Source organism: Hemicordylus capensis, chromosome 2 (assembly GCF_027244095.1).
Source record: "Hemicordylus capensis ecotype Gifberg chromosome 2, rHemCap1.1.pri, whole genome shotgun sequence".
Taxonomy (NCBI): domain Eukaryota; kingdom Metazoa; phylum Chordata; class Lepidosauria; order Squamata; family Cordylidae; genus Hemicordylus; species Hemicordylus capensis.
Window position 1 is genome coordinate 185940949 of NC_069658.1, and position 27199 is coordinate 185968147.

Consider the following 27199-nt stretch of genomic DNA (forward strand, 5'->3'; position numbering starts at 1 on the left):
TTTTAGAGAACAACATAGGAAGCTGTCTTGTACTGAGTCAGACCATGGGTCCATCTAGCTCAGTATTGTTCTCACAGACTGGCAGCAGTTTCTCCAAGGTTACAGGAGAAGTCTCTCTCAGTCCTATCTTGGAGATGCCAGGGAGGGAACTTGGAATCTTCTTCCCAAAGCAGCCCCATCCCCTAAGGCGAACATCTTACAGTGCTCACATGTAGCCACCCAGTCAAATGCAAACCAGGGCAGACTCTGCTTAGCAAAGGGGACAATTAAGGAGGTTAGCAACTCACAAAGACATTGCACAGAGGCATAGCAAAAGTAATTCATGCACTAAAGAACTCTGCAGTATAAACAAAACAGAAGATAGAACAGAGATGAATGGCAGAACCATTACCCAAGGCCAAAACAGCCAGTCAGTGGCACAGCAAAGAAGTTGAAGGGCTATGCTGAAGCATGAACTGAGCATAGCCCTTCATCTCCCATCCCAATACAGCCACAGCTCCCAAAGTTTTTTGTTTGTTTTTTTAAACCACTAGGTTAGTGGGGGGGGGGGGTTGTGTGTATTAACCAGACCATGTTGCTTCCAGACAGCAGTAAAATTACAATCTAGCAAAACAATCTATGGTGAAAATGAATAGATTTCTGCTTATTAGTTTGATACTTAGAACCATTGAACAAAGCATGTGGAAACAACCACATTTGTAACATGCAGTGCATTCAGTTTCACAGCTTTTTCTGTGCACTCCATTTACCAGTTTGTCTGGCTTTTTGGCACCACATTTGGGCCTAGAAAAGAAGAGAAAAACTGCAAAGTTGTAAAACATTTTATATTTAGCAAAAAAGCAAGTTATATTGCAGCTGGAGTTTAAATCTCCCTTGCAGCTTTCCTACTAAGAAAGCACTATACTAACCTATAGCCAATCTAGAATGCCTGATGAAACTGGAGCCTTCCAGTGCTTAAAAGACTTGGGGGAGTCTTAGAAAGGGATTAAAGTAGCATCATTAGCATTCAAAATGTCAGTAGGAATGTGCTTAGGAGCTAGGTATTTTGCATTACCAAATTCCATTTGCTACATAATTTTTCCAGATGGTTACCCACATCTATCTCTGAAGCATATCTGACAAAATCCTATGCTCTAGCAATTATTATGATTTAGGACAATTAGATCACACCCATCCTCCTCTAAGCAGTCCAGGGTAACATACACAAGGTTAACCCATTTAATCTTAGCCACCCTGAGAGAGTGTCTTCCCAAAGTAAGAAGCCCAGCTACATGCTTGAGCAGGGATTTGATTCCAGATCTCTCCATTCGAAGCCCAATATCAACCACAGCAGCTCAGATTATTTTACATTTATATCCCGCTCTTCCTCCAAGGAGCCCAGAGCGGTGTACTACATACTTCAGTTTCTCCTCACAACAACCCTGTGAAGTATGTTAGGCTGAGAGAGAAGTGACTGGCCCAGAGTCACCCAGCTAGTATCATGGCTGAATGGGGATTTGAACTCGGGTCTCCCCAGTCCTAGTCCAGCAATCTAACCACTACACCATGCTGGCTCATTAGTCAGGACCATGCTAGTTATTTAGTTCAGTGTGCCCCTACAGATAATTCTTATCATTTCCCTTATGCCTCTGACTGAAAATGAAGCGGACCATTCACTTAAATTGGAAGCCTTAATACCACTTACAGAGTACATATATCCACCCAAGGGAATTCCCGTGTTCACATGGTCCCCATATCATAGGGATTCACAAATCAGTCAATTATAAGCATTTTAAAACAAAGTTATTTCATACAGCTGTATGAATTTTAGCACACTGACATTACAAGAAGTGGTTAGACAACTGGCATGTGCCAACTGTTCTTTAAACGTGTTCAGTAAATCAGGAGACTATACTTGCTTTCCCTCACCCTCACCACGTGGTCTTTTCCCACACTCCCCAACATATACACAGCTCTTCAGTATTCTGGCAAATGGTCACCCTGAAATCTTGTAGTAAAGATAGAAACTGATGGACTTCTTAGGAGAACCAACTTCACTAAGGCAGACTGAGCTGATCATTTCAGTTTGAACATTTATTTGTTGGTTTGCAAGTCACTCCAACAACCAGATGTGCTAGGCTGGTCAACAAGTATATCAGGTTTTAGCAACTCTACTATTATGACACATCAAATTAAAAGTATCAGAGTCAGAGGGCAGAACTGGCTCTGACACAATGATACTGTATCTACTAGGTCAAGCAGCCATTTGTAAAAATTTAGGTTACAAGTAGCTACTTGATACACCCTTTGCAGAAAACAAAGTTTATTTCCTCAGTTGGGGTGACAAGCAAGGTGGACATTTATAGGCATCCATAGTTTCAGGCACGAAATGCGACATGCCTGCTTTCGTCTGTCTCTATTAGACAATGCGAGAACCCAGCATCAGGGTTGTTGTTTTCAGTCTGAGGTATTTTTCCGTGTCTAGAGATATCATCATATATTTCACACATGCATACACATCAGTGTGCTATGCTGGAATCACAGAATACCTCTACATTTGTGTAAGATACTGGTTATATGCCATCTCACTTGGACAGCCAGCTCCTAATCTAATTCTGCACCATGACTGCAGTGGTAGTTGCAAGGCAAATGACATGTCAGGCTTATAACAACTCATATGGTCACTTTTGGAAAGGATGCATCTCTTCCAGGTGAACAGGAAAGGAAGGTTACAAAAACTGGCTCTTCCCTTCTAGACCAGAAATTACTAAAAAGTTTACGAGGGCAAATGGGTTAGTCCAAGTTGTGGACTTGTTTGTAGGTGTGAGATATTCGTTCAATTGAGCAAGCCAAATGAGTAATTCTACAGTTTACATTGCGACTCTTCAGGGCAGAAATGTTATAGTTGCAACAATTACCACTCCAGAGGCCCACAAACAATACTAGTTACAGATCTAGAGAAATACAGGTTCTATACACATATTGTAGATGCCCCCAAACCATTCGGAATACATCCCACAATGCTTTATTTAAAACTCCCATAGATTAGTTACATACACCTTACCACCTAGCAGACATTGTAACACTTTGAACAAAGCCTGCAGGTCATATATCCTGTCTGTATATGGTGGGTAGAAACAAAACTCTGCAAAGAAACTGGTCTGCCTTCATGCTTATGATGAACAATATGCAAGCTCTGAGCATTCTTCAGAAGTGTTATACGCAACCAGAATTATCCCAGGTCAAACAGGACGAACTCAGCAGCAAGTTAAACAACTCAATGGATACCCATAGATGAATTACACTGGAGCTCAGGAATCCAGGCTTCAAGCCATAGTCACAGGGTTGGGGGGGGGGGGGGAGAGCAAGCACACTTTACCATTAACTCCAGTTCTAACATTCCAAGTTTTGAGTACACTCTGGTTATTATATTCTACCATCTAGATTTATATCTCGCTCTTCCTCCAAGGAACCCAGAGCAGTTTACATGGTTATGTTTATCCTCACAACAACCTGTGAGGTAAGACAATGCAAGTGAGATCAGTTTCTTGCCTACAAAAGCAACAAATATTAAACACTGAAGATACATGTGCAGTACAACAGTGCAATTATGGCTTAAATCCATTTCTGTTGCTCACTCTCAAATATGACAGCTAAGACTTTAGGATCTCCCTGCAAGAGATACATCCTCAATGGCCCTGTCAGGCACCAATTTAACCAAGTTTCCTTACATCCAGTTACGCCATAGAACACTATAAATAGCCTTCCTATGCAACACAAAGATCCTAGTTAGGACAAATAGTCCTTTAACTGCATATAGTCTTTACTGGTGTAACACAGTGACCTAGATCAGTCTAAGTCAAGTCCCTCGTTTAAATCTCACATCTGACAAACACAGCAGGAGGCCTTAGGCAAGCAATGCTGTCATCCTCTGTCACTCATCTGCAAGAGGAAGGTAAAGCAGAAGTACTGGCCTCCACAACAAGGTTGTCAGGTTTACAAGATAGTGTATGTGAAGCACTGAAAACTAAAAAGTGTTATGTAAAGTATTGTGTATTGCTGTAACACATATTGCTACTGTACAGCAACAGACATTTTAAGTTAATCATGCATGATCAAGATAAGATATATTTAATGTCAAGAAAGAACCTTTCACAGCAGATTGCCATAATGGCTAATAGCAGTTGATAGAGCTAAATGTCCATACAGACAGAGAGAGAATACACATCTGAGTACCAACTGCAGGGATAGACAGAGGATGGTCATGACCTTCATACAATGCTTTTGAGTTTCCAGTGGCATTTGGCTGGTGTCTGCTGGAAATAATGATGGACTAGATAGACTTTGATCCAGCAGAGCAAATTTGTTCTTAACCTATTAACAACTTCAGTCTGTTATCCAGATATCCATCCAGATATCATGATGACTTCTCATTGGAATAACATTTAAGATCCATGGGGATGTTAGTGAGTGGATGGGACCTGGAAAAGAAGCTGTCACCATCGCACTATAATGTCCCAAGATTTTCAAGGTACATATACAAGACCAATTGAACAAGCTCACGGGTCAGAACACAAAAACTGTGAGAAGCAGCTAAAAAGCTAATCTAGTGCTCAACCACTCATTTCAAAAGCTCAAAAAAAAAAAAAAACCACCCACAAAAAAAACAGGCAATCTCTTTGAACTCTAGCCTAATGTTATCATACCAGAAAAAATCAGCTACCCAAGGCCTTCACCCAAGAGTCTACAGGGGTCTGTGTTCAAACTGTTGTAATACAGTCATAAGACATAGGTTCCGTATCAAACTTTAATGCTTATCTGTTGGTGGATCCAGGCAATTTGTCTCTTCAGGCCATCCCTTTAGTGGCCAGGTGAAGCAGAACTGTACCTTAAATGTTCTTACTGTGGCTGAGGGTCATTCTCACTGTAGCATTAAGAAGGGCAAACTTGCACAGTAAGAGCTCTCTGATGTAGAATAGTGCAAGAGGCACTATTGCCTGCATTCAGAGATATAGTCAAGGCAAAAAAAAAACCTAACCACTCTTTTACGGAGGCGATTCGCCACCCATGAATTCACTATGCACACCAATGAGGTAGCGAGCATCGTTCGAAGAACATAAGACATCTTCCTAGGTAAGAATATTTCTGGAATCATTGCTGTTTGGAGAAAAATGGGATTTCACAAAAAGTTCAGTACTAACCTGGAATCACAGCCAATCCATACTTGGCCTGGTCTGCTATCCAAGTCACTGTTCTGGCAACTCTGCCTCACACTAGTCAGCCAATGGTAACACCTTCTAGTTTCTCAGTCACTCTAATCCACTTATGCCAGACTATTTTAGGGCCTGCAACAAAAACATACATGTTAGTATAAAGCTTCAAGCATGTAGTGCTCAAAGAACGATCAGGTATTTTCTAAAGAGACCTTTAGGCTAGAGGTTCTGGATTTTGCTAATCTGGCCCCTTCTTGGCTAGAATAGCTTTTTTAGAACCCAGGAGAATTTCAAATGGAATCAAGGAGATGCTCAGTTCACTAACAATTGACAAATTGGCCCATTCTGTCATTCTAGTCACCCAACGGCACAATGATTTTGTTTACACAAATACAGAAGCAAATTGGCCAAGATTCTTCTGGCCCGACATAAGCGGGGCAGAACTAAGAAATGCTGCAAACTCAGCACATTGCTTTGTCATTTCTTGCATCTAGCAAGCTCTTTCTATACAAAGATGACAACACTGCAGAAACAAACTCTCAGGATCTAGGTTTATTTCTAGTAATAGCATACAACATTTTACAGGCATTACTAGCTTTTGTCCAGCACTGTGTACTATTCCAAAAGCCTGATTATTATTATTATTAGAGAAAAGGTCAGCTCACACATCCTAAAGTAGTAAGCTCTCATAGACACGCTGCAATGTCTTGTGTCTAGGAAGATGGCACCTAACTAATTTGTCAAACCAATCATATTGTTCTATCTGGTGTTATTACCTTTCTAGAATCACACCATAAGGTGCCCAAATATACTGTCCCCAAAACAGTTTACTAGTAAAGAAAAAGCAAACTCCACCTATGAAACCATGATGAGGACAGATCTACCTGTCCCTTGAATACAGCAAAGGACACTTAGAACTATGTTAATCTCACATGTAGTCTAGGACCAAGTCCACCCTTCCACTGCTTGTATTGCTTCCTGCACTATTGCTTCCCTTCACTTACTTCAACACCTGACAAGAGCATACAGAACAATACTACCATTTTACTTCATTATTTTACTAGACCTTTGGTAAAGACTATTATGGACTATCAAAGATAAAGTACAAAGTCTGCTTTAACACAGAACAGATTTGCTGAATTATCTTTATTTGTACAAATGGCACCTGGGTCATAATGGAACATCTACCATGAACAGCAGTTTTCTTCCCCCTTTGCAGAATTCTTGCTCTTATCCTAGTAGCTCTTTCATTTCAGGGTAGCAACCAGACATTGAGAAAGCTCATTATACTGAGCTGGAAGAGCCATGCAGACTTAAAAATCCCAGATAATGATGTAAAAGAAGCCTTATCAGGCTTCTTGTGAAAAGCAGCAAGCACACTGTATGTGTCACCTTAGCCAAACGGAAGGTTTACTAGAACCCCCCTGTGGGCAATATAGAAGAAGTTTCTCACAGTACAAAAAAGCAAGTATTTCACAAAAAGGTTACAAGAACAAATGGGATAAGTTCTGGAAGCTCCCTTTATTTGAGTAAGAGGAGCTAAATACCGACATGGGCAAGGTGCAGGTGGGCTATTTGTCACTTTGAAAAGGAGACAAAATGGAAGAACAAATAGAAGCTTTTAAAGAAAAAGGTGAAGTCAAAACCAAGGGAAACTATTAAGTCTGCAATCAAGAGAGACCCTAGGCACCCTTGCTTAAAAATAAGTTCCACAGAACTGAATGTGACTCACTTCCGAGTGAGCGTGGATCGCACGGGGTTACTAGTCCCTCTGCAAGAGAGACGAAGCACCCCACCACCCCTCCGAGGAAGCAACACCACGCGACGGGACTAGGAGCTCGACGCCCGCTGGGAGGCAAAGAAAAGCGAAACCCTGCCTGAGAAGCGGCCCAGGAGCAGCAGAGCGTGTGGGAAGGATCACGCCACTCTCGGGAGCGAACATTCCTGCCGGCGTGGGGGGGTGTTGGGAGTGCGACTCCGGAGCTGCTTCCTAGCAGAGGAGCGAGAGAGGGAGACGCCTGCTGCGGGGACTTGCCCTCCCGAACGGGGAAGCAGGCCCGCTGCGAGCCAAGGGCCAACCGCGACCCCTTCCCCCAAGTACTTTCTCCCCCCCACACACACACACCTTTTGCCCACCGGGGGAAAGCCAGGCCCCATTGTCCCGCCTCAGCACCCACCCCTCTCCCCGTGGCGCCGAAGCCTCCCTCCCCCAACCCCTGCCCCAGCCGGTTTCCTTCTCCACCACTCCCGCTCTCCCCTGGCCCCGCGCAGCACAGATACCTGCTCCGGAAAGAGAATGGAGATGGTGTCAGCGCCGTACCCCGTTGCCTCCCGCCGCCGCCATCTTAACAGCAGCCCCCGAAGCCTCAGCCCTAGCCGAGTCGCGCGAGAACTCACAACCGGGTAGGGAAGAGAGAAGCGACGCGATAACTGGGACGAAACCAGACCCTACGAGAATTGCGGGAGGGCGAAGCAAGTGATGGCGGAAAATTAGATATCGCGAGATCATAGCTGAGACACGACCTCCCGCGAGATGTGGTACCAGTAAAAATAAGAGGAATTCACGCGAGATCGTAGTGACGTTCACCTCTTAAGGATACTTTTTCTCGAGATGATACGGCGGGAAAATAGGACAGGGTTTCTGCAATCTACCAGACGTTCCATGACCTCAATAAATAAGCTAATTCGTTAGAGCATATATCGCGATATTTGCCTCGAGATCTGAGGCTACATGATAACGCGAGAATAGCCAAAGGAAGAAACGCGAGAATTTAAGTCATGCATCCTCCTGATAGATTAAATCTCGTTCTTCTTTGGCAGGCCTTACGAAATTTGGAAGGTTAAACCACGTGACTATTTGCTGACTGTCTATAGCCCTTGATTCTTTAAACAGAAACAAGTGCCTCCGATTACTATTAAGAGCAGCAAGCAGAAAGGAACTTGACGATAGTTTAGGAAACTCTCGCGAGAGCCCGCAGCCATAGCCTCGAAACGGCGAGATTAGCGGCCTTAAGCTGAGGGTTGGTGTCAGACAGGAAGCGAACCTCGTGAGAGCATAGGATGATGTCATGCGGAAGTCTGCGGTGGTAAATCCAGCCTGTAGGGAAAGAAGGGCTGCATGTGTGGTCTGGTCGTGAAATCTCGCGCGAATATGATGTGTTGCGAGGGGGGCCTGAAGTGAGCGGGAAGGATTGTTCAGCAATTCTGTGGAGGTGGGGGCGGGGCAGATATGTCTCGCGCAGCCGCAGGAGCCCGGCTGCCCCTCATTTGCTCTCCATTCAGCTAAGGAGGTTTTCTGTACACCCGCAATCTCGCGGAAAATAGGCTGAAGTCGTGCGTCATCCTACCCAGTCTGTACGCAGTGGGGTTCCTCCCGTATGTTTTAAAACACGTGATTATTCCTCGTGTTGTATACGGACGAAACCACCCCACAATAGTTATTGTAATTAATTTTTATGTAGTGCCATCTGCGTCTGCCATCCGCTTGGAGTACCCGGCGAAAAGCGGGTACTTTTTAGTAGGAGTAGCAACACGGGGCTTCACCATGACTGAGAAGGCACTTTAAAACATCAAAATGCAGTTCGTTGGGGTCGTTGGGCTTGGTGTGGGCCACGGTGTGAAACACGATGCTGGACTAGATGGGCCTTGGGCCTGATCCAACAGGGCTGTTCTTATGTGTATGAGAGGGGGGGATTGTGTGCACAGTGTTTTCATAAATATATTTTAAAATAGGCTCTCTTAATCTTTCTGGGAGTCTACTCTTGCAGGGCCTTTGATAGGGGGGTGCAGGGAGTACATCGTACCCAGGGTCCAAAAGGGGGCCCGGGAGCCAAAGTATTAACTGTAACCTATATTACATGTTATTGCAACAGTTCATAGCTTATCTATAGAGCTTTTGTGGCCTTATGATGATAACTATGATCACCAGCTTGGCTAAGCCTATTCAAAAGATCAGGTATCACATATTGTACGTTCTGATAAGCCAATTATTTTATGCTACAAAGAAACTTAAGTACAGCCCTGTCTCCAACCTCCCATGGTTGGGCAAGGTGATTGAGAGGGTGGTGGCCTCCCAGCTCCAGGCAGTATTGGAGGAAACTGACTATCTAGACCAGGCCTGCTCAACTTCAGCCCTCCTGCAGATGTTGGCCTACAACTCCCATAATCCCTGGCTATTGGCTACAGTGGCTGGGGATTATGGGAGTTGTAATCCAAAAACAGCTGGGGGGGGCCTAAGTTGAGCAGGCCTGATCTAGACCCATTTCAAACTGGTTTTCGAATGGGCTATGGGATGGAGACTACCTTGGTTGGCCTGATGGATGATCTCCAATGGGACTTGACAAAGGAAGTGTGACTCTGTTGGTCCTTTTGGATCTCTCGGTGGTTTTCGATAATATCAACCATAGTATCCTTCTGGAACGTCTGAAGGAGTTGGGGGTGGGAGGCACTGCTTCGCAGTGGTTCTGCTCCTATCTCTTGGATAGATTCCAGATGGTGTCACTTGGAGACTGTTGCTCTTCAAAATCTGAGCTTTTATATGGGGTCCCTCAGGGCTCCAATGCTTTTTAATATCTACATGAAACTGTTGGGAGAGATCATCCGGAGATTTGGTGCTGGGTGTTATCAGTATGCTTGCTGATGACACCCAAATCTATTTCTCCATGTCAACATCATCAGGAGAAGGCATATCCTCCCTGAATGCCTGCTTGGAAGCAGTAATGGGCTGGATGAGAGATAACAAACTGAGACTGAATCCAGACAAGACGGAGGTACTTATTGTGCGGGGTCATCACTTGGGAAGCGATATTGATCTACCTGTTCTAGATGGGGTCACACTTTCTCAGAAGAAACAGGTACGCAGTTTGGGAGTGCTTCTGGATCCATACCTTTCCCTTGTTCCCCAGGTTGAGGCAGTGGCCAGAAGCGCTTTCTATCAGCTTCGGTTGATACGCCAGCTGTGTCCGTTTCTTGAGGTTCATGATCTCAAAACAGTAGTACACTTGTTGATAACCTCCAGACTTGTACTGCAATGCGCTCTATGTGGGGCTTCCTTTGTACGTAGTCCAGAAACTGCAATTAGTACAAAATGTGGCAGCCAGGTTGGTCTCCGGGTCATCTCGAAGATACCATATTACTCCTATATTACAGGAGTTGCATTGGCTGCCAATAAGTTTCCGGGCAAAATACAAAGTGCTAGTTATAACCTATAAAGCCCTAAACAGCTTACGCCCATGGTACTTAAGAGAGTGTCTTCTTCTGCATGATCCCCATCATCCACTGCGTACATCAGGGGAGGCTCGTCTGTGGCTACCTTCATGTCGTCTGGTGGCAACCCAGGGACAGGCCTTCTCTGTTGTCGCCCTGAGACTTTGGAACGCACTTCCTGTGGGAATAAGAGTCTCCCCATCTCTAGCAGCTTTTAAAAAGTGTCTTTGGACTTATCTTTTTACCCAGGCCTTTTAGCTTTTTAACTTTTTAAATTTTGGATTATTTATTGATTTGTTTTAAGCTGTTCTTAATATTTAATTAATTTTAATATTTTGTTTTTATTTGTTGTGAACCGCCCTGAGACCTTGGGTTAGGGCGGTATAAAAATGCACTAAATAAATAAATAAATAGGTATACTATGCTAAGTAGGTATGAAAATACAATGGCGCACAAGCGAAAATACAAGAACAGTGCTCAACAGCAATTTTTTCATTTTGTGGTTGTCACACACTCAACTTATGTGGAAATGATGATGCTGAATGCATATCTGAGGCAATAACCTTTTTCGGAACAATTCAAACTGTGTACCACCTGTTCCGTTCCAAACCTAAGTGGTGGGAATTACTACAAAACCGTAATGGTTGTTCACTTCATGGTATGTCTGAAACAAGATGGTCAGATCGTGTTGAATGTGTAAAGCCTTTTGCAGCTCACTTGCTTGGCATTAAATTGGCACTGGAAGACCTCCTAGAACTAAATTTGTCAGCCAAAACAAGAAATGAAGTCCATGGAGTTTTATTATATGTGATATCTTTTGCCTGTGTGTTAATGTCATTTGTGTGGTACAAAATATTAGCTGGCATTGGCATAGATATTTCCAACAAGGTCATCCAAGCTAGAGATGCCACACTGGATGTTGAAGTAGCAAACATAGAATCTCCCCTCACAAATCTGACAAAACTTCGAAACAACTGGAAATGCATGTGGAATGAAGCCCAATTGGTTGCATCAAACCTAAAAATAGAAATAAAACTCTCCCGTAGATGTGGTGGATTTAGGCACAAGAGGGCAAGGCCACATGATGACAGCACACCTGATGCTAACTTGGAGGAAATGAATGACGCAGATGATACACCAGAAGATGCCTACTTCAGAAAGTGTGTGTTTTACATTTTGGTAGACAGTGTTATAGCAGGATTAACTGTCAGTTTCAATGCTGTTAAGCAGTTGGCAGAAAGATTTGATTTCTTGTGGAAATATCTCACCATGTCTGAAAGTGATGTGGAGAGAAAAGCTGCAATATAAAAAGATGTTTCAATGTGAATTCTTTCTCCTTATCTATATTGCAGTATAAACAAAGATGTTCAGATCAAATGTGCTTTCTTCTCTCTAATCCTATTTTATTCTATTTATATTTATCATGGAGGGAGTATAGGAGCATAAGGCCTCAAATGCAGAAAATCAACAGAGCGCTCCATTCCACCCTTCTCTCATCTTCCATACGCTTTTTGGCCTTACAGGCTACAGCTCATATCATAAAACCGTAGTGGATAAAAACAGGATGGCTAAAGGAGAAGGGAAGAGGATCCGAAAGAAACTTTGTACCCCCTGATAAAATTCCTGTCACAGGCCCTGACCTCTTGTTCCATCCTCCAATCACCTTCAAAATCTTTCTTCTGACTACAGAAACCTGAGGTGGTTCTCTTGGGGGCCGCTGGAGCCATGGAAGAGGAGGGGTAGTATAGGACATTATCTTGCATGGTTCAATTGTATGACCCTGCTAACTGAGCAAAGAGGCACCTTTTTAAAGTGGCGATTCTCTTTATTTAGCAGGGTGAGAGCAACTGGCCACCCTATCCAGCCACAGCACAGCATCCCTCCAATCAATGACTGTGCTGGTGTCTATCTTATGTTTCTTTATAGATTGTGAGCCCTTTGGGGACAGGGAGCCATCTGTTCTTATTTCTCTGTGTAAACCGCTTTGGGAACTTGTGTTGAAAAGTGCTATATAAATATTGCAAGGAGCTCCAAAAGGATATCGCCAAACTGGGGGAGTAAGCAACAAAATGGCAAATGCGGTTCAGTGTTAGCAAATGTAAAGCGATGCGTATTGGGGCAAAAAAACCCACCTTCATATATACACTGATGGGGTCTGAGCTAGGAGAGAGATCTTGGGGTTGTGGTGGACAACTCATTGAAAGTGTTGACTCAGTGTGTTGCATCTGTGAAAAAGGCCAATTCCATGCTTGGAATCATTAGGAAGGGGTTTGAAAATAAAACTGATATTATAATTGATTGATTGATTAAGTGCCGTCAAGTCGGTGTCGACTCTTAGCGACCACATAAATAGATTCTCTCCAGGATGATCAGTCTTCAACTTGGCCTGTAAGGTCTCTCTGTGATGCATTCATTGCTGTCATAATCTAGTCCATCCACCTTGCTGCTGTTTATCCTCTTCTCTTTCCTTCAACTTTCCCCATCATTATAGACTTCTCAAGGGAACTGGGTCTTCTCATAATGTGTCTGAAGTACGGTAGTTTGAGCCTGGTCATTTGTGCCTCGAGTGAAAATTCTGGATTGATTTGTTCTATCATCCATTTGTTTATTTTCCTGGCTGTCCATGGTGTCCTTAAAAGTCTTCTCCAGCACCAAAGCTGAGAAGCGTCAGTACTTTTTCTATCTTGCTTCTTCAAAGTCCAGCTTTTGCATCCATAGTGTGTCATGGGGAAAACCATTGACTGAACAATTATAATCTTTGTAGGTGTAGACACATCATGGCATCTAAATATCCTTTCCAAGGCCTTCATTACAACCCTACCAAGTGCTAGTCTGTGGCATATTTTTGGACTGCTGGATCGTTTACTGTTGATCAGTCCTAAAAGGCAGAAGCTATTCACCACTTCAATGTCTTCATTGTCAATTCTGAGGCTGGTTGCTGTACCCGTTGTCATTAGTTTAGTCTTCTTTACATTTAATTGTAGTCCCATTTATTCACTATGCCCCTTGACTTTTATTACTGAAGCTTGCAGATCATCCTCATTCTCAGCTATCAGCATGGTGTCATCAGCGTATTGCAGATTATTGATGTTTCTTCCTCCAACTTTAAAACCACGCTCATCTTCTTCCAGTCCAGCTTCTCCCAGTATATGTTCAGCATATACATTGAATAAAGAAGGAGAAAGTATACAGCTTTGTCTTACTCCTTTGCCAATCTAGAACCAGTCTGTTTCACCACGTTCCGTCTGGACTGTGGCTTCCTGTCCTGTGTATAGATTTCTCATGAGAGCAATGAGATGTTCTGGGACACCAATTTTCCTAAGGATATTCCGCAACTTGATATGGTCAACGCAATCAAAGGCTTTTCTGTAGTCAATAAAGCACACACTGACTTATTTCTGGTATTCTTTGGCTTTCTCAGTTATCCAGCATCAGCAATGATGTCTCTTGTTCCTCAACCTTTTCTGAAACCAGCTTGAACATCCAGCATTTCCCTTTCCACGTAGGGCTCTAATCTGCCTTGGATGATCCTGAGCATTATTTTGCTAGCATGTGAAATTAAGGATAATGTGTGATGGTTTGCACAATCTGTTAAGTGTCCTTCCTTTGGTATGGGTATGTAGACTGACCTCTTCCAATCTATTGGCCATTGTTGTTCTCCAAATTTGCTGGCATAGTTTGGTTAGAACCTTGACTGATTCTGCTTCTGTTGCCTGCCATATTTCTGTACCTATTCCATCAATTCCTGTAGCCTTCCAACTTGGTAGTGACTGGAGTGCTGATCTAACTTCATCTTCCCACACTAGAAGTTCTTGCGAGTAGGGAATATCTTCTAGAGTATCTTGGATGTTGATGTCCCTGCTTTACAAATTTTCAGTATACTCCTTCCATCTCAGTTTATCTTATCTGAATCAGTTACTATCTGTCCTTTGGCATCCCTTAACATATCAATTCAAGGTTGGAACCTCTCTCTGAGTTCAGACAGCTTTTGGAAAACGTTCCTTGTTCTTCCATGTCTATTCCATGTCTATTTAGCCAGCGTGGTGTAGTGGTTAGAGTGCTGGACTAGGACCGGGGAGACCCGAGTTCAAATCCCCATTCAGCCATGAAACTAGCTGGGTGACTCTGGGCCAGTCACTTCTCTCTCAGCCTAACCTACTTCACAGGGTTGTTGTGAAAGAGAAACTCAAGTATGTAGTACACTGCTCTGGGCTCCTTGGAGGAAGAGCAGGATATAAATGTAATAATAATAATAATAATAATAGTAATTTCCATCCTCAAAGTCTTTACAGATGTCATTGTAGTATTGCTCCTTGTCTCTTCTAACAGCTTTCTGAAATTCCCTATTAAGTTCCTTCCTGCAGTCTTTATCTTTATTGACTTTGACTTCTCTCCTCTTCTTGGCAATTTCCACTGTCTGTTCTGACAATATAATGCCCTTATCCAAAACTATAGTGCGGCCACATTTGGAGTACTATGTACAGTTCTGGTCACCATATTTTAATGAGGACATTGTAGAACTAGACAAGGTGCAGAAGAGGGCAACCAAGATGATTAGGGGCCTGAAGCATCTACCTTATGAGGCAAAGCTACAACACTTGGGGCATTTTCGTTTAGAAAAAAGATCACTGAGGGGCGACATGATAGAGGTCTATAAAATCATGCATGGTGTGCAGAAAATTGATAAGAGATAAATTTTTCTCCCTCTTTCATAACACTAGAACCAGGGGTCATCCCATGAAATTGATTACCAAGAAATTTAGGACCGACAAAAGGAAGTACTTTTTCACACAACACATTATCAACCTATGGAATTCTCTGCCACAAGATGTGACAGCCAACAGCCTGGATGGCTTTAAGAAAGGTTTAGATAAATTTTGTGGAAGACAGGTCTATCAATGGCTACTAGTCTGAGGGCTATAGGCCACCTCCAGCCTCAGAAGCAAGCAGTGTTCCCTCTAAGACGTGTGTGCGCTCACAAGTTTTTGGATGTCTGCTCAGTTAATTTTAGATCCCGCTCAGATTGAATCAGGAAGGCTCTGCTCTGAATGCAGGTGCTCACACACTGCTTTGATATTGCCTTCCAGAACAAAACTCATTCTGCGCACAGATGAAAAAAATTAGAACCCTGGAGGCCAGATGTCTCTTGTAAATGCCAGTTGTAGGGGAGAAACATTAGAAGAGAGGGCATGCCCTCAGCTCCTGCCTGTGGGCTTCCCAGAGGCATCTAGTGTGCCACAGTGTGAAACAGGATGCTGGACTAGATGGGTCTTGGGCCTGATCCCGCAGGGCTTTTCTTATGTTCCAAAGCTAAAATCAACTTTTCACTGCTATTTTATATTTAATCATAGGTAGGAGAGATAACAATCAGATCTTTCCTATTGGGAGCTTTGACTAGGGATGTGCAAAATGTTTTAACATCGAAACAAGTTGTTTCGAGTGTTTTGAGCTCGAAACAAAACACCCTCTAAATAAAGGGCCTGTTTTGAGCTTGGAACAAAACAACCCTGTTTTGATCAAAATGTTTCAAGTGCCGTTTTGAAGGCCTGTTTTTCTCTTGCTGATTGGTTTTCTGGCACTGGCTTCCTGTTGGCTTAGAATCTCCTTGCTTCTTGGATGGGTTGTTAGCATACAAATGATAACAGTTTATTTTGTGGGTTGGGTGGTAGGTAATATTTATCATGCCCTACCAACCCGCCCACTTTAAATGTTTTTACTTTGTTTTGTTGAAACAAGCAGTTTGACCATTGTTTTGACGAACCATTTCGGCCATCTGCATTTTGTTTTGAGCTCAAAACAAAATGCAAAATCCATTTTGTGCACATCCCTAGCTTTGACCCTTTTGTGCTTTCAAGAGATACTCTTGAATGTCTTAAATGTTTGTTAGAGTGTTGTATTGTTGATTATTGCAGGTTTAACGTTTTGTGCCTGTGAAGGTGATGCTGTAAAAATGTACCCCATCTCCTGTTGCCCCATTTATAAGAAAATAATATAACAGCTTCTTGGTAACACTGTTTTGGTCAACCCAACAAAAGATTGAATCTCTTCTGGCCAACAGGAACAGGCTTGTAATTCTAAATGGTGGCTTTATTTGCCCTTGGAGCATAGTGTGTCCACCAAATCTTTTCTATGCATGTGATAAATCCCCTTAATGATTAACAGTGTATTTTGATCATTTTAATCTTGTTTGTGTAATCATGGTTTCTGTCAGTGCCTTGTGGTTTTATAAGTACTATTCTGGATTTCTCTATCTGTACTGTACTGGTATTTTAGCTTTGCTCAAAGTTTGCTTGCTTACTAAGTTCAACAGGGCTTTCTTCCAAGTGAGGGTACATAGGATTGGAGCCTTAAAAATATTTGTCAATTAAAATGTAACATGTTCTAAGCTAGTACATTCCTTACTCACATACTTTTAAAAAAAGTTTCTTATGAAAGTACAGATAAAATTGGGGGTAGTCTATATATGTTTTATTTACTTATTATTCCAGTCAATTATAAAGAGAGTTGTGATGTTTTGAGAAAGGCTTCCCCAACCATGATTCTTTTTATGCTGCTTTTGTCTTGCTATTGCCCCAATCAAACAGGTTTTACAGGTTTTTTTAAATAATGCAAAAGTCTGCCGAGTATGTCTGCTGGAGGCAAAAGTTGGCTGAGTGTACTCTTCAAGGATCACAGAACCTTTTAAGTCTTTTTATTTATTTTTTGTTTCTCTCTCTGACATTAACATAACTACTCTTCTGTAATTTGCAGTTGAATTCCTAATAAAAACCACTGAATACTTGTCACACTGTAATGTCTTCAAAGTATAGTAAGCTGCAGAATGTGATTTCAGAATTTGGAAACATCTCTCTGCATACCTTTGAGATATTCAGATCAATTATCTGTAGTAAAGTGCCTGTTTCATCTCATGCAGCCACTGCTTGCTATCCAGTTTGAAGCTGCAATCCGATGGGGAACTTAACTTGTATGTAAACAAGAATAAGATTAGTCTGTAAGGTTGTCATCCTGTGCAGACTTCCTAGGGAATAAGAACTAGTGAACTAACTAGAAGAGTGGTTTTGTTACTTCTTATTCATATCTCGTCACATTATGCCTGTTCAGGTTGGCCATCAGGGTTAATTCAGAAAAGAATGGATACGTTTAATTGAATTAGACTTTTGAAAAGCCTGTATATCGCTAGGGCAAAAGGGAAATCTGTATAACTGAACAAATTAATTCAGTTAAATAGGAAAACTGGCTTTACCACAAAAGCCCTCAGATTAGATTAAGTTGCATTCTGAATGTTTGCTTTTGTTACCTGCCCCAAACCCCTTTGTGGTGGGCACTATAAATCAAAAGCAACAAGCTTGGGAGCAGCTGCGATGACATCAGCAACTTTAGCCACACATCATCTAATAAAAGAGCCCCCTACATTTTTTTTTCTTAAAGGAACGGGATCTATGTCTGCCATGCATTCCTTGTATATAGGCCCCTGTGCAGCCTGATCCTATGTACATTTATTTAGGGTAGGGGACCTACTGTAGTCAGGGACAGATTAAGCTTTTTGCCACCCATAGGCGGCCAAGGATTTGCCCCCATCCCCCCTTTTTTCTTCTAAAAATTGCCGCTGTGTGGTGGGATGGGGGCAGTGAAGGCCGCACAGTGGTGGCTGTGGGTGAGGGGGCGAGGGGGAAGTTCCTCCTTTTACCTTGAAAGCAACGGCTGCTGTGCAGCGAGGGAGAGCTGCTTCTAGCTCCCTCCCTCCCTCCCTCCCACTGCATGCCGCCATCTGCAGTCCGTTATGGGCTTTTCTCTGTAAGAGGGGAGAAAGGTCTGAAACAGGCTTCAGATGGGGGCATGCAGTCATTTGGGAGGAAGGAAGGGAGCTGGAAGGGCAGCAAGCTCTCCCTTGCTGCCCTGCCCTGCAGCAATGTTGCTATAAAGGTAAAAAGGGGGAACCTTCCCCTCGCCCCACCACCATCCTCCCCATTGCAGCTGCTGCCACCCCATCCTGCCATGCAGTGGCATTTTTAATTAAAAGGGGGAACTTTCCCATGCCCCCCCTCCCCACAGCTGCCACTGTGAGGCCTTCACTGCCCCCATCCCGCCATGCAGCAGTGGTTTTTAGAATAAAAAAGGGGGGACTTTCCCCTCACCCCTAGAGAGGGATGGCAAAATTTGCCACTCCTCAAATTTTGCCACTGAAGGCAAGTGCCTACCTTGCCTCTCCTTAAATCTGCCACTGACTGTAGTCAGTGGAGCTTGCTCCAAACGTGTGCAGAAGGTTGCTGCTTTAACGGATAGTAACTGGCAGTTCCATCTTATTTTTATTATTATTTATTATTACATTTATATCCCGCTCTTCCTCCAAGGAGCCCAGAGCGGTGTATTACATGCTTGAGTTTCTCTTTCACAACAACCCCATGAAGTAGGCTAGGCTGAGAGAGAAGTGACTGGCCCAGAGTCACCCAGCTCGTATCCTGGCTGAATGGGGATTTGAACTCGGGTCTCCCCAGTCCTAGTCCAGCACTCTAACCACTACACCACCCTGGCTCCACCACAGATAGTAACTGGCAGTTCCATATGTAGAAACAACGAACTGGGCAGAGAGAAAGATGCTCTTGAAGAATAATCACATATGGCCTAGAACGCAGGGTGAGAAATCATTCGCTAAATGGCAACTCGGGTGCAGCAGGGAGGTGAGCCAGGGATTATTAATCTTTCTGCAGTGCATTCTGGAAGTGCTGAGGATGAAAGCAGCACACAACGCCCATGTTCTCCCACTTTCCTCAAGCAGTATATGCGTGTATAGGAGCTGGAGAGTTCATGAGTTCGTGTGAGGTCTCGCCACCCACCCGAATTAATACCAGACGGCGCCTGAGTCCTGACCCTACTTGGCTCTCAGGAGTTGCCTTTAGGAAGGGGAAAGCAACGCAGTTCCAGAATCTTGGCCAGTAGGGGGCACCAGATACCATCTGAATCAAGTCACTAATTACAAATTTCATTTAGGCAAGTCCACACCTTTGAGTGGCCCTTTCTTTGCTGTCATTTACCTGTGTATACAAACTGCGGGGGGGTGGGGGGGTGGGGATGGTGTTTTAATATGAAGGGAGGGGAAGTACACAAAAATAATTGCAACCATTTCCATGATGGTGGTGGTTGAAGAAAGTACATGTGCCAGCTCACAGATGTAAATCAGCCTTTTAAAGCTGGACTTCCTTGAGAAGGAATCAGCATGTTAATTGGGTCTCCATTCCTTATGAGCCTCCTGGCTTCTTATTCAATGAAGAGGCCTAGATTTAAAGTAGACCCTTCTAAGTAATTACTTAGAAATTACTAATTTACAAGCAAATATTCATCAATATATTTAGTTGAAATAATATTTGTGATTTTGTATGTAATTCAGCTAAATTGAAATAGAAATTTCAATTTCAGCTAAATAGAAATAGAAATGGTATAGAAATGTAATAAATATAAATAAATTAAATTTGCTAGTTAAGATATGCCTGTATATTGATTAACATTTATTGATTAGTAACAAAACACCACCATTCCACACACTGTTTTGTTACCAACACCCTTTGAGATGGGGTATGCTGTAAATCTAAATGAATCTCCTATGTATGCCAGTCATAGCTTGACGCCTTGGAATCTTCTTTGTTCTCCATCCAATTGTTTTGTCTTTTCTCTTATGTACTGCTGATTGTATAGACAGAGCACACTAGCACTGCTTCAGCACATTTAGGGGGTAGAAATGCCAGTTCCAAAATTGAACTATAAGAGGTCATCTGTACATGACACATATAATTTGTACAGGTTTTATGCCTGTAACTGTAATGGCTTCCTGCAAAGGATTCTGGGAATGTAGGGCACACAAATGCTCTATTGGATATCTCCCGCCTTCCTCACAGAGCTATGGTGCTCCTCTGGGTCTCTTGTGGAGAGTGAAGGACTATGAAACCAGTTTAAATTTGTGGAGTAAATATGCCCAGAGTCTCACCAATGAGGCCCAACCCTCTACTCCACCCAGGATAGATAAAGGAGCTTTCCCTTCTCTCCTACAAATGCTTAAGCAGGATCTCCTTGCTTTAAGGAAGCATTAGCTCTCTGCTGGCATCCCCTCCCACACAAAGTTAATATCTTTTATATTTACATTCTGAATTTGCACTGTATTGTTGGGCAAGACCTACATTTTAGAACAGTGTTAGTGCAATTTAGGATTTCCTCAGCAAGAGGAAGCACCTCAGAGTCCACAAGAATCAAATCCCAGCCGGTGTCCAAAACGTGATTAAAAATAGAACGTCCCAGTGCGTTTTGGCTCTAAGCTCTTCAGGAGAAAAGCCAGTAAGACTAATTGCTGCAAAAAAGGAAAAAAGCCACCATTTTCTAAATGCCTGTTGTGAAGATTTTCTATGTGATTATCCTCAACAGCTTTCCCCCTACCAAGCCAATAGCTTATGCATAAAAGGTAGGGGGAAGATCTGTATATTAAACTGCAAGCTCCCTTTAAGCATGTTTAATAAGGTGGGATAGACATGGAATAAGCAAAGAGTGGTGATCTTTGTCTGTTTGAAATGGCATGGAGTTATTTGAGCCCTTCACAAGAAAAGAGCATAATTCCTGTCCAATAGAAGTCCTATTGGCACGTAATTTTAAATGGAAGCTATTCTCCCCACCCTAATTATGCATGATAGCTATTAGCCTCTGTGAACAGAAGATGCTCAAAGGTCTTCCTTCAGCTAAAGTGATGGCTATCACTTGTTTTTAAAGGGCAACTACTCTTCACCCACTTGGTTAGGAGAAAGACCCCAGAGACAGGGCATCACAAAGTACTGGAGCCACTTGAAATAAAAAATAAGATCAGGGGAAAGAAATTATTCCTAGGCTGCCCCAAATGCCAACTGGGTTGGAATCTGAGTCAAGCCTTCACTCTGGCAGAGGCTTTCAACAGGAGTTCAGATTTGGAATATAATAAGTAATTGTAAAGAACAAGGTCCATTGAGAGGAGAGCTGGTCTTGTGGAAGCAAGCATGACTTGTCCCCTTAGCTAAGCAGGGTCTGCTCTGGTTGCCTATGAATGGGAGACTTGATGTGTGAGCACTGTAAGATATCCCCCTCAGGGGATGGAGCTTCTCTGGGAAGAGCAGAAGGCTTCAAGTTCCCTCACTGGCTTCTCCAAGATAAGACAAGATTTTTTTTTTTATAAATAGGACAAGATTTTTTTATTGAACCAACAAACTACCAAAGCATACAGTACGTTGCCAAAGCACAATTATATACAAAGTGGTTGTTTGTACATCATATATCTACAAAGATTTACACACCAGGATTTGGAAACCCACAAGGTTATGAAGTATATGCAGGTAGTACTGTAACTCGGGGGTGGGGAATTTCAAGGCACATCGGCTGAGATTCCTGCCTGCAACCTTGGAGAAGCTGCTGCCAGTCTGTGAAGACAATGCTGAGCTAGATGGACCAAGGGTCTGACTCAGTATATAGCAGCTGCCTATGTTCCTATGATACACAACATATATATTCCCATCACTGCTGAATTAACCACAGCAAAAACTGCAGTGATGAAGTCAGAACTGATAGCTCAGAGACTGACTTTCAGTGAGGCTTGAACCATGCCACTTTAGAAAGCAAACACTTCCAGCACCCACTTACCCATTCCTACGTTTGCCAACTCCCCACCACCACTTGTCCTGCTAATAACCTTTAACTGGTCACTTTATCTCCATACCATGAAAACCATCACTGGCATAATTTTGCAAGAACAGGGCCAGTAAAAAACCAAAAACAAAACTGGTAAGCTTACCCATGGAACAGAAACTCTATAACTCAGGCCTATAACTGCAGTGCCCTTGGTTTTAAGGTGACTGCAATTTCATTTTGCTGTAATCCTGTCCCTCCTTCAGGGAGTTCATGGCAGCATAATGCATGCCTTCTCTCCCTATTTTATACTCACAACAGCCCTGTGAGGTAGGTTAAGCTGAGAGAAGGTGACTAGCTCAATGTCCCCCAGAGAACTTCACAGCTTAGTGTGGAGATTTTAACACCACACTGGTGTTTGGAGGATCGAACAGCATGAACCAGTGGCAACTAACAATAAAGGTGAAAATAAGTTTTTGGGAAACTTAAAGACTAACAGCTGTACTGTGGTATAAGCTTTTGTGGACCAGTACTGAAGTGACAGAGTGGGCTCCAGTCCACCAAAGCGAAATGTCTGTCAAACTTAGGGTCTGTCAAACTCTAAGGTGCATCCTTATTTAACTTTGTGTTTTGAGACTGATTTAGCTGGCAATTCTACCTCCATCTATTCTTCAGAGGTGATTATCACAAGGGGTACATACCACGGCATGGTCCACTTTCTGTGGGGAAAAATAATGTGATCAGCAGTGCTCTTACCCCTGGACTTTGGGGCCGAAGTCCAGGGCCTCCACAGCCCCTCCCCCCAATCCTCTTTTGTTTGTCCTGGGTGGTGTGGTCACCTAGTGGGGTATGATGCTGCTTAATTGTGGGGGTGGGGGGTTGGTCCAAAGGCCTTTAGGTCCAGGCTACAAAATTACATAGGAGCACCTGTGAATGTGAACCCCGTGGTAAAAATGAGGCACTACTTCAGGGCATGGCCAATCAATGTATTGCAGCAGGGGATAATAGGAGTCGTAGTCCAGCCACAGCTGGAGAGACTCGGGTTGGCCCCCTACTGTATTACTTCACTTTAAACAAATGAAAAAAAAGCTCCTCCCTTTTGCAAAGGTCCTTTCATCCTCCCGATCCCCCACAATAGCTCCGCCCTGGGAAGCTAACCTATCACTCAACACTTTATCAGCTGGGCTCATCTCAGGTGCCTAATGCTACACCCCAACCATTATCCTGCCTAATATGGTTACAGTGTGTTTTCCAGCTGTCCTTTGGATGCTTTTGTTCTACCCCATGTTTTGGTCTCTGGTTTCTCCAGATCCTGGGCTTCTGTCCCAAGGAAGGGCCCGCCTGCAACAGGCCCAAGAGTTGGCTCGACACCCCCACTATGGTACTTGTTGGATGGGGGCCTTGGGGCAGCTGGATGTTGGGTGCAGGGAGCTTGACGAGGAGCAGCAGAGTCGTATTGCGCTTGCATTTGCCCATTGCCATCTACAGCGGTGAGTCGAGACTCCCTGTGTAATGGGAAGTACTACCAGATTGAAGCAGGGGAGAGGTCTGGATCTTGTCGCTGGAGATGGGACGGCCTCTTGGGATAGGAGTAGAGTTGCCCCTTTATTTTCTGACAGGGATCCTATGTCGTTCACAACTCTGTGACAGGTAGATATGCATCAGGTGAAGTGTATTGCTGCATTGCTATGATGCAGAAAGCTGTGCGGGCAGAATGTCTACTTTTCATGTCTCTGTTTAATGACTCTAGGTGCAGCCTCCTTAACTCCGTGTGCTTTCGGACCTTTACCAGCATATTGTCATAGCAAGTGAAGCTTCTCGTCCTCATCTGTTGATAAGTGGTGGAAGAATCATCACCTGCTAAATTTTGGTGTGTTGGGCTGTTATTAAAGGCACAAGAAGAGGCAACACTATGATCCATTTAATACTGGCAGAACTATAGGGGCCAGTTAGGAGCATAGGAAATTGTCTTCTCCAGAGTCGAATAATTAGTCCATCTAGCTCAGAATTGTCTACACTGATTGGCAGGGGCTTCTCCAAAGTTCCAGGCAGGAGTCTCTCTCCACTCTACCTGGAGATGTCAGGGAGCAAACCTGGGACCTTCTGCATGCAAGCAGGCAGATGCTCCTTCACAGAGCTATTGCCCCATCTCCTAAGACAGGGCTACTCAAGTGTGGTCCTCCATCTGTTTTGGGGACTTCAGCTCCCAGCAGCCCCATCCCCAGTGGCCAATAGTCAGAGATTATAGAAGTTGTACTTGTAGGCAATTCCCAAAGTTGAGTAGTCCTGCCTTAAAGGGGAAATCTTACAGCACTCGCATGTCGTCTCCCATCCAAATGCAAAGCAAGGTGGACAATTCATGCTCACTACCACAAGACCTAATGGTGCAGCGGGGAAATGCTTGACTAACAAGCAGGAGGTTGCTGGTTCGAATCCCCGCTGGTACTATATTGGGCAGCAGCGATATAGGAAGATGCTGAAAGGCATCATCTCATACTGCACAGGAGGAGGCAATGGTATTCTACCAAAGACAACCACAGGGCTCTGTGGGCACCAGGAGTCAAAATCAACTTGATGGCACACTTGACCTTTTACCACAAAACCAGCTCTCCTGCTGCAGTTGGGTATTCCTGCCTTCAGTGTTGACTTAACTAAAATGTAGAGCCCAACACTGAAAATCAAGGGTTAGGTGTGGGTACGTGAGCAGCAGCACCCCTTTAAGAATGTGGCTGAGGCTGACTGATTGGTGGGCAAGGGGCAGGTTGGGCATCCCAACAGGAAGCAGCTGATAAACTGAATCACACCAAACTCCTGCATTGCTTCTTAAAAGCAGCTAAGCTTCAAAAACAGGTTAGGGATTCTGATCATGTATCTAAAATACCTCTGTGAAACAGATCTTTATACAAACATTGTTTATATTATGAAGGGCTCTATTTCTATTTCTATTATGAAGGGCTCAAGAAGTTTACATTTTCATCTCTGCATACAAAATTACAACAGCTCTCCTGCTTCTGCTTTGTCTTTTTTTTAACGGTTGGTTTGTGTGTGTGTGATGGTTTTATACTGTTTAACTGAGGTTTTAAATATGATTTTTAATGGCATTTCACATTTGAACTTCCGTAAACTGCCATGGGATGCTTTATGAAAGGTGGTATAAAAATTAAACAACCAATAAATTAATTAAAGTATGTATTGCACATTTATACAGCCACATCAGTGAATGTAAAAATGATCAAAACATTGCAAGGAAAAAAAGAAAAAAGAAAGAAATTTCTGACCTGAGGAATGGATAATCTCGATCAGTGTTTCTCAGTGTTTTTGGAGTCATGGACTGGAACATTATTCATGTGCAGTTTCCTGGACCAGCAGTTAGTAAAGGAGTCACCCCCCGCTTGCCCCCAACTCCAGACACCCCCTAAAAAACCATTTTGGGAGCTGTCCGGAACTCATTTCCAGGCAGCCCTCTTTGCTCGATAATGTTCATTTCGAACAAGTGAAATGAACGTTATCCAGCAGCAAGGGCTGCCTGGAAAGGCGCTCCGGAGAGCCCCCACTGGCCCAAAGTTTTTATTGGAGGAGGGGTATTTTTATTAGTGATGCCTCACGGACCAGTACCTGTGGACCAGTGGTTGAAAAACACTGACTAGATGTTGGCTATGGAGGAAGGAAGAGATGGCCTAGTGATATTTTTTTATTTTACATTTTATATCCCGCTCTTCCTCCAAGGAGCCCAGAGCGGTGTACTACATACTTAAGTTTCTCCTCACAACAACCCTGTGAAGTAGGTTAGGCTGAGAGAGAAGTGACTGGCCCAGAGTCACCCAGCTAGTTTCATGGCTGAATGGGGATTTGAACTCTGGTCTCCCCGGTCCTAGTCCAGCACTCTAACCACGACACCACGCTGGCTCACTGTGGTGATGGTCTTTTTTCATTGTTCTCCCCCCCCCCTTTTTTTAAGGACATGCTAGATTGTTCAAAGTCTGGCCTGCTGCTGTGTCTCTTCCCACAGACTGAATTCTCTCCTGTCTGCTGAGGCTCATCCATGCCTTTCTCTTTTCCTCTACAGGTCTGGCAGGAGCTTTCCCCCCTGTGAGCCTACCAGCTGCATCCGCGACTGCACACAGCACATGGATGCGGTAGCGTTTGGGGTCTACACAGAGTTCTTCACGCACGCTCATAGTATCTGTTATTTTCTGCACAATGAGGCCTGGCAGCAGCGAGCCGAAAATACAATACACAGGTCAGTTCAAGGAAACTGTGGCCTTTCTTCATCTCAGAAGTAGCCAAAGACCATTGGGCACCCGAGATGGAACTCCCTGCCTACCATGGAGAACTTCCATCTCCAGTACATACACAGATAACAGATGACCAAAGTAGCAGTACTAGGTAGCATCCCGCTTAAGTTAGTCATGACTAGGCACCGCTGGTATCGATGACACAAGTCAGCCCCTGACTAACTTGTCCCATTAACTTCAGTGGGACTTAATCATAACTAAATTAGTTTGGATGATCCCCTGTAACTTTAAAAAATGTATTGGAGTTAATCTAGCAGCATTCAAGTGCATTGAACTGCACTGTGTGGTTACTTCTTGACCTGCCAGTGAATAGATTCTATTTGTGTTACTTCAGTAATGAAAGGCATGGCAAGCAAGACAGAGGAAGATGGGGTTGAGGTGCATGGGATGGCTTACATGGCCCTATTCCCATCTGGTTTATTCAAAGAGATGGTGAATTCTCAGTGGTGTTCTTTTCAGTGAGTCAATCATCTTTATTACAGTCCAAGACCAGCATAAGATAGTACAGAAAAGCATGATTAAAGGCAATTACAAGTGTAGTGGTTAGAGTGTTGGACTAGGACCGGGGAGACCAGAGTTCAAATCCCCATTCAGCCAGGATACGAGCTGGGTGACTCTGGGCCAGTCACTTCTCTCTCAGCCTAACCTACTTCACAGGGTTGTTGTGAAAAAGAAACTCAAATATGTAGTACACCGCTCTGGGCTCCTTGGAGGAAGAGCGAGATATAAATGTAATAATAATGATGATGATGATGATGATGATGATGATGTTGCATTAAAATTATTCTAAAAATACTAATTGTTATAAACCATATATACGAAAAAAGCTACTCCTAAAATTATAGATGAAACTACTGCTAAAACATATGATGAAAT

At 43.4% G+C, this 27199-nt stretch overlaps 2 protein-coding genes across 14 annotated transcripts in view; one reads left to right on the forward strand and one right to left on the reverse strand.

Annotated features, from left to right (window-relative positions):
- HUWE1 (HECT, UBA and WWE domain containing E3 ubiquitin protein ligase 1) overlaps positions 1-7656 on the reverse strand; it is a 170422-nt gene extending 162766 nt beyond the window's left edge. For 4 of the 8 annotated variants that reach the window (XM_053295030.1, XM_053295029.1, XM_053295033.1 and 1 more), the window contains exons 1-2: positions 7473-7655; positions 5181-5324 (exon numbers count right to left, since the gene is read on the reverse strand). The gene's annotated coding sequence lies outside the window, so the exon portion shown is untranslated. Of the gene's footprint in view, positions 1-5180; positions 5325-7472 lie in introns of all 8 variants that reach the window. The other 4 variants (XM_053295034.1, XM_053295032.1, XM_053295031.1 and 1 more) reach the window with 2 other exon arrangements.
- Positions 7657-8137: 481 nt separating this feature from the next.
- LOC128346056 (uncharacterized) overlaps positions 8138-27199 on the forward strand; it is a 39039-nt gene continuing 19977 nt past the window's right edge. For 2 of the 6 annotated variants that reach the window (XM_053298928.1, XM_053298929.1), the window contains exons 1-2: positions 23169-23518; positions 26095-26268. In XM_053298928.1, coding sequence (XP_053154903.1) covers positions 23262-23518; positions 26095-26268 — 431 coding nt within the window. In that variant the 5' untranslated portion in view covers positions 23169-23261. The other 4 variants (XM_053298931.1, XM_053298930.1, XM_053298933.1 and 1 more) reach the window with 4 other exon arrangements.